Source organism: Pomacea canaliculata, linkage group LG1, assembly GCF_003073045.1.
Source record: "Pomacea canaliculata isolate SZHN2017 linkage group LG1, ASM307304v1, whole genome shotgun sequence".
Lineage (NCBI taxonomy): Eukaryota > Metazoa > Mollusca > Gastropoda > Architaenioglossa > Ampullariidae > Pomacea > Pomacea canaliculata.
Window position 1 is genome coordinate 7,622,590 of NC_037590.1, and position 7,236 is coordinate 7,629,825.

Here is a 7,236-nt window from a genome sequence, read left to right on the forward strand (position 1 = left end):
CTGAACTGTGTCACCTTCAGTCACTTGTGTATTATATCAGCCGACACACTTGGGGACCTTAGATTCATTGCCTGTGTTAATTTTTCAGTTCGGATTTCTTCAATCTCGAGGCGCCATAGTTACTCGTATACATGTGATCTCGCCATGGGAGTCCTGGCGACATTGTGGAGGTTGATAATGGCGGTAGCAGTTTATGTAAGATTTTTCTAAATGTTTCTAACTTTATAGAGAGAAACATTACTATGTGCACTGCTCGTGACATTTTGTGTGTATGTATTCTGACCCATCTATACATAATATAGATATTTGTTCTTGCTGTACACATATCCATGTTTATCTTAGTAGGATGTCATTAAAGTCGAGTTCTCTTTGTCACAGTCACGACTTGTTTGTTGTAACAGTTCCCTTCACAATGTTATATTCTGTTTGAGAAACATGAACCTGGGGTTGTGACTGTTATTCCTAGAGACATGATTGTTGTAGAGCGTTGCAGCAGTCGCTCCAACAGACGGCCTGACTACAGTTGAGCCAGTGAACCACTTCCCCCCAAACTTCAACTTCACTGACATCAGGGCGTCGGTCCCAGAGGGGAGTCCTGTGGGGCACTTCGTTGTCATCATTACGGTTAGATTGTGTGTGTGTGTGTGTGTGTGAAAATTGTATGCCTCTAGGTCTTCCACAAAAGTTATTTCCAGCAAAAGTAGTCCGACACCCATAATAAGGGTTCAAAGTAAGGATTAGACGAAAAAGCAAAACAGTACAAATGTTTTCAAAACATTGTCGCTTAAATGAATCTCGAATGCTGTTTATAAGAGTTGCATGCTGCCATAAAATAAAAGTTTCTTGACAAGGTAACTGAACTTGAATGTTTCATCTCTGATATAAGTTTCTAGCCCTATTTTGTATTTTTTTTTTAAATTAAAGGCGTATGACAAGGATCTGGGAGATGGCGGAATGATCACCTACTCGTTTCAGGCTACTCAGACCATGTGCGTACAATTTACTTATTAAGAAAGTTCTGTAGATATAACTTTCCATGATTCGTCTATTCCTTTACTACATTTGAGTATGTTTTGACTAGCTCAGGAATTGCTTGGTATTTATTATCCACTCATCCATTCATGACCTCGTTGTGACCACAAGGAGGATAAAGCTGTTTACAAATACTCAGTAATAAAGACAAGTCTTAACAAGTATGTCAAACAGGTTTATAAAATTGACTTTTTACCCTCCTACCAAACCCTTTCTCAAAATTCCTGTTCAATGTCCTGAAGGTTTCGTATGGACCCAGTCAGTGGGGTCGTGAGCGTGGCTTCCTACACGACCGACTACGAGACGAAAGACACTTATGTCTTGATCGTGCAAGCTCAAGATGGCGGTGGACTCGTCAACATCAGGACACTGATAATATCTATCGACGATGTCAACGATAACCCGCCTGTCTTCCGGCAAACTCAGTACGACATGATGTTATTTGAAAACGGAACGTCTTTGAGCAAACCTCTGCGTCTGGAGGTTTGTGTTCAATACCCATTGTGAGCGAGCTCTTTTGTTGTGGTATTCATATTGAACTTATAAAGCTTCTGCTGCTCAGGTATATGACTATTCTTTAATTTTACTCACTTACTACTTACTTTTAATTTTAAAAAAATCGAAAGTAACCTTATTACATGCTACATGTTTATTTAGTTACTGACAAATAAAAAAAAAGCCACCAGCATTTTCAGAAATTGTTTTACATCAAAAATAATTAAAAAATAAAATAATAAATAATTTATAAAAGAAAAGGACTTTTCTGGTGCCACGCAATGACAAATCTTCGTGATATATACAGGCGACAGATAAAGACAAACCAGGAACAGACAACAGCAACATTACTTACAGCCTGTCGTCTACAACTCCTCCTGGACTCACTGGTCACTTCCACATCGACCCCCTCACTGGCGACATCACAGTCGTCCAGCCCCTGGACTTCGACAACATATCCTTCAGTGCCGAACAAGTAGGGGCCATCACTCTCACGGCAGTTGCCAGCGATCATGGACTTGGACCTCTGAGCTCAACTGTTGAGGTTTCTATCACTCTATTGGTAAGAATCTCTCTTCTGACCGGGTGGTGAATATACTCCAAGCCTATCGAGTTCTTTGGGTGCTGTTCTATGTCAAGTAGGTGAAATGCTTCAGGAGACTCCTCCAGATCGTAGGCAGCCTAGTCACCTGCCTGGTGGGTCCCCAGGTGTCTAGCTACCGTCAAACAACAAAACCTGGGAAAAGCACTGCTACAAACGTACGGAACACGTGACAAAACTAGACTGTGAGTGACAGACAAAAAGAAAAGAAAGTCGTGTAAGCGTTGCCTTCAACCAGTTGTAGCATCGTGTATGTAAGTATTGCTTCACTTTGTCCTAGGATATCAATGACAACACTCCACAGTTTGAGTATTCTGAATACCATGTGAGTGTCCCTGAAAACATCGCAGTAGGTATGGACATTTCTCCTAAACTCTTCTTAAATATTCGAAAGCACCTATTCCTCAAAATGTAACAAAAAAAGTTAATTCTGAAAAAAAAAATTTAATTATACTACTGCTTAATCTACTTTTCACAGATTGAAACAATTGTGTTTCACCAGGCTCCCAGGTGGTCATGCTTCGTGCACGTGATGCCGACGGTAGCGCCCCCAACAACCACGTCTACTACTTTCTAGAGACCGGCGACCGCGATCAGTTCACGATTGATCACGTGACTGGATCCATCACGGTTGTGGACATGTTAGACCACGAGAGTGTCGCCACCTACTCCATTAAGGTCATGGCCAGGGACCAGGCAGCCGACCCACTTCACAGCTTCTGCACGGTGCACATCGATGTTGCCGACGTTAACGACGAGCAGCCTCGGTTTCGAGAGAACCACGTGACGGTTGATGTCACCCCTGACCTCTTGGGTGCTGTGTACAACATGAGTGCAGTGGACGTAGACCAGAACAGTGTTTTAAAATACTTCATTCTGTGGACTGACAGCTATGGGCAATCTCAAGCGCTTGGAACTATACCTGGCGAGGACCTGAGAGTACGTAGCTGAATATTAAATATAAATAATTTTATTTTAATCAATCTATTGGAGTCTTTTCTTCGCTCGCTCTTTTTTCGCTAAGGATATAATGATTGTTTATTCCGCTAAAGATATTTTCATTGTTTATTTCAGTAAGGATATATTCATTCTTCAATAAATTTTATTTGATGACAGAAGTGTAGAGAACTAAACATCATTTAAAATGATCTTTGTTAAGTACAAACAAATTTCAACATAGAAGTTACGTTGGTGCAGTTTCATACGTGTCTTCTCGCATCATTATCTTTCTTTGTCTCGTCCTTATCAACGTTTTCATCATCACCATCATCAACAACTATCATCATCATCCTCATCTTCTCTCGAAAGGTCAGTCTAGAACTAACTTCTGCGAAAAGTGTAAAAGCTTAATCTGTCATTGCTTATTCTTTAGGCATGGATTGATATTGATAGCGAGTATGGGATGATATACACAAAAGTACCTATCGGCAGTACTCAGGTGACAAAGTTTAATCTGACATTGCAAGTACAAGATGTGAATGCCTCCGAGCCAAGTCTTCAGCAAGATACAGGTATGATTACTTGTTAAAGAACAAGGTTTTCAGCAATATTGTTTTAATTTTTAGCTTTCAATCTATATTTTTGTTTCCTGAAATTTAGGGGCTAGACCACCAAAGTACAAGTAGAGCAATGTTTTTTCACAAAGATTTGAAAAATGAGCTTGGCGAGATACAATGCGACATTTGATGGCACACGTGCTCCACTCCAATTTATTTAAAGCCAATTCCGTGGTGTAACTTCTTTAGTAGCCACATTTCAAAATACACTTGATAAACACTACAGTGTCAGTGCATGGATGTGTCTTCAGAATGTCTCCGTAAATCTTCTTCTACATACATATCTGTATAATTTATAGTCTCGTTAATTCTCGTGTAAAACGAGATTTCAGAAACAGTTTATGTTACTATCAGGGACTTACACGTTTTGTTGTGGATTAGTTATTTCAGTAGGAGGTGTTTGAAATAGCCATCATTCTTGTCCAGCGCTTTTAACGATCAACGTACATGAAACCAGTAGACGTCGTCGTTCGGCGGAAGTGAGCGATGACAGCGACACCTGGCACATCAAGAGCCACGGGAAGTCATCGTTTGTCGTTCGTTGTTCTTTTCAGTGACAGGGAGTGTGAGAAAAGAGGTGGGGCGGAGGTGTACACGAATAGCAAACTCAAAATGAAGAAAAATATGGCCGTCCGATCAATTAGAAATTGCGATGTTGTGTGTTTAAGGACATGTTGAAAAGGTCTGTCAGTAGTCGTTGTACTTACATGCGAAAAGTTAAGGAATGTTAGATTAATCTGATCACATTTACGTTTTGAGGATAAAATTAGAGTCACTGGGAAGCTCGTAATCTTTGTGTGGGGCATATGGTCAATTTGCTTTCAGAAAATTTTTAATGTGTAAACGTGCCAAATTCTCCGGAAGTTCTAAGATAGATGAGCGGATATTATGATGATTTAAATGATGTGTACAGGTAAGAAGAAGTGGGAGGAGTCCGTAATATTTTCAGCTGGTCTGAGTCACTACCAGGAGGCCACAAAAGCTCAGCGGATTGTATACGACACAGTGTTTGTCAATGAGGGAAGTGGTTACAACAATATAACTGGCATCTTTACATGTCCACGTGTGCGTGATATTAGTGTTCTCCTCTCTCTCTCTCTCTCACACACACACATTCTACTTTTTCTTCACTCCACTCTTTCCTCTCTTCACAATATGTGTCTACTGGTCATTCTCTCAAAGGGAAAATAAATATCCAAGTTAAACTAATGGATTTTTCATTAAAGACTTCTGTAGTATAACAAAAGGAACGTATAATAAAAGCCATGTCACTTCTTTATTATATTAGCTATTAATTATGTACTACTTATTTATTAAATATTAACATATTACACGTTACTCGTGTTGTTTTTAATTTTATTTTTATGTTTTCAGGGAAGTTCACGCAGAGCAATTTCTTTTAATATGAAGTTTTGCTCAGTGTTCATCGTCTAACAGAAATGCTATTTAGTCCTTTTATTTGTGTTGACCAGACCGGCGGATATGTGTTTAAAATCCACCTGTGTGCTCCCCGCCACACCAGCCTGTGGCTGTCTCTGTATCACGAGGTCACCAGCGTGCAGACGATGGAGGTGCACGCAGACGAGTACTCTAAGGCGGAGAGTAAGTTCGTTATCGTAGTCTTTGTCTTTGTCGTGCTGAAGTCCCTTCTCCTGCTTACTACGAGCTCCGTATGATTAGTGACTCCACCATGACAAATTGCCGACACTCTATATCTGCGCCTTCCTTCTATCAAGACTTTACTGCAATTCCTTGCTCGTGGGCTACCCTAAACATATCTTTCAAATATTCAGAAAGTACAGAACTTGGCTGCCTTTTTGGTCTTCAAAGCAGAAACAAATTGTGTTAATCTAGTTTTGTATCAAGCGCTGTGTATACTCATATATCAGCGTAATTCAGCGCTATAATTATTTTTCATTGCTATTGTTATTATATTATTATTGTTATCAAACTTCAGTGCATACTTTAATTTCTGTAATAATCTTCAACCTCAAAACATCCAACTTTGATCAATCACTTACCTAAAAAAAACTGTCCAAAAAAGAAAAAAAAGGTACACACAGTTTATACAATGTTAAATGGCTATAATAATACTGCATACAAATTACTAATTGAATGGGCAGAAATATCAAAATTCTTCTGTTAAATTATGTAAACTCGTCGGCATCTCTTTTTGGAATGTAGCACTGTTGCTGCATATTATATTGTGTGTGCACGTGTGTGTGTGTGCGCAGCTGTGACTGTAGTGCTGCAGCTGATGCAGGGTGACGAAGTGTACCTGGCCTCCACACCTGGCCACAGCAGCCGGATGTTCGGCGCTCCAGACGCCATCTTGAACACCTTCAGCAGCTCTTTCCTGTCACCAGCCTTCAAGTAGTCTTCTGCGGGTGGACCAGCACAGACAAAGCTATTGATGCGGATAGTACAATCATTTTGAGAGTGTAATAAAAGTTCAATGTTAATACACGTTTTTATCGAAGACTTGTTTGACTGAACAGAGCAGCCCGGTGAGAGGAGGAAAACACAAAAACACATTAAAATCATAATGCGAAAACAGCACGAACAAACATACAAACACTTCTTGTGCGGAGTCCTAGATGAGGGCTCGGTGTTAAATGGGAGACAACCGTAGAGTATAAAGCAGGATGTAGATATTAGGGGTTGTCTACCTTAGACCATAACCCGCTTCACATTCTCTTCGGCTGTATTCAAATCGAAATAGCGAGGGTACATGAAGTTGTGCTAAAAGAGGACACAGTACTAGCACTTCCAGCAAAACTCATCAAACACAAACCAGAAAACCTGTAAAATATGAAAGAGGAGACTGATCGAGGTGTTAAAAAACCCTAATTGCTAAGATTTGATCATTGTTCATCTTCAAACTACTTTACTATCATTAATTAAAATAATGTCAACAGATTCACCTTCCTCTTGCTTTTGAAATCCTGCAACAGTTGCCAATACGATGACCTTGAAATAATGTTAAAATGAGAGAAAAGAGAAGGAATATATTTCATTATCTCTCTGAAGTTTTATCTCTTTGGAGAGATTTATTTCAGTTTTTATCAATTGAATCATGATAACACATAATGATAGAAAAATCTTGCAAATTGGGTCACTGAATTCATTTGCGAGGAACATGTTGTTTATGTGTTTATGTTTCCACAGTTCACTTGCCTCAGGGACCAAACGGCCTTGAACTTTGGCCACAGTAGGTTCAAAACAACAACTAGTCACAAAAGCGCGATTGTCAAAAGATTTCGAGTTCAAAGTGCTGTTTTGATGAAGTACACAAGTAAACAGTGGATTCCTCCTCTACTGCGAGCACTGCATCATTTTCTACCTAAAACTGCATTTTTTTCTCGATCAGATTCTGGTGGATACCTTGATCACAAAAAACCTTCAATCAACAGAAACAAAATACGAATGAAGGTTATTTCAAAAAGTAGTTACACACGGTCCTAAAATGTGTAAACATATCAAGTTGTGTGACACGATTCAGTATCTCGAAAGTGAAACAGCTTCCGCATTTTCTGAAAGCAAACAACAGAG

The 7,236-nt window shown here is 39.6% G+C and overlaps 1 protein-coding gene across 1 annotated transcript; it reads left to right on the forward strand.

The window, feature by feature from the left end:
• Positions 1-6,133, forward strand: LOC112576846 (cadherin EGF LAG seven-pass G-type receptor 3-like). Its single transcript, XM_025259640.1, has 12 exons — positions 1-195; positions 484-624; positions 925-989; positions 1,275-1,515; positions 1,835-2,089; positions 2,409-2,481; positions 2,631-3,067; positions 3,501-3,639; positions 4,111-4,203; positions 4,598-4,749; positions 5,157-5,286; positions 5,919-6,133. Exons 1-12 carry the CDS (start codon positions 145-147, stop codon positions 6,059-6,061), a joined length of 1,920 nt encoding a protein of 639 aa, XP_025115425.1. The 5' UTR covers positions 1-144; the 3' UTR covers positions 6,062-6,133.
• The last annotated feature ends 1,103 nt before the right edge of the window (positions 6,134-7,236 follow it).

Bases quoted from the DNA above. Each gene is read 5' to 3' on its own strand.
- LOC112576846 (XM_025259640.1), top strand. From the start codon at position 145: ATGGGAGTCCTGGCGACATTGTGGAGGTTGATAATGGCGGTAGCAGTT. The intron at 625-924 runs GTTAGATTGTGT...TTTAAATTAAAG, and splicing joins ACTTCGTTGTCATCATTACG to GCGTATGACAAGGATCTGGG. The intron at 4,750-5,156 runs GTGCGTGATATT...TGTGTTGACCAG, and splicing joins GCATCTTTACATGTCCACGT to ACCGGCGGATATGTGTTTAA.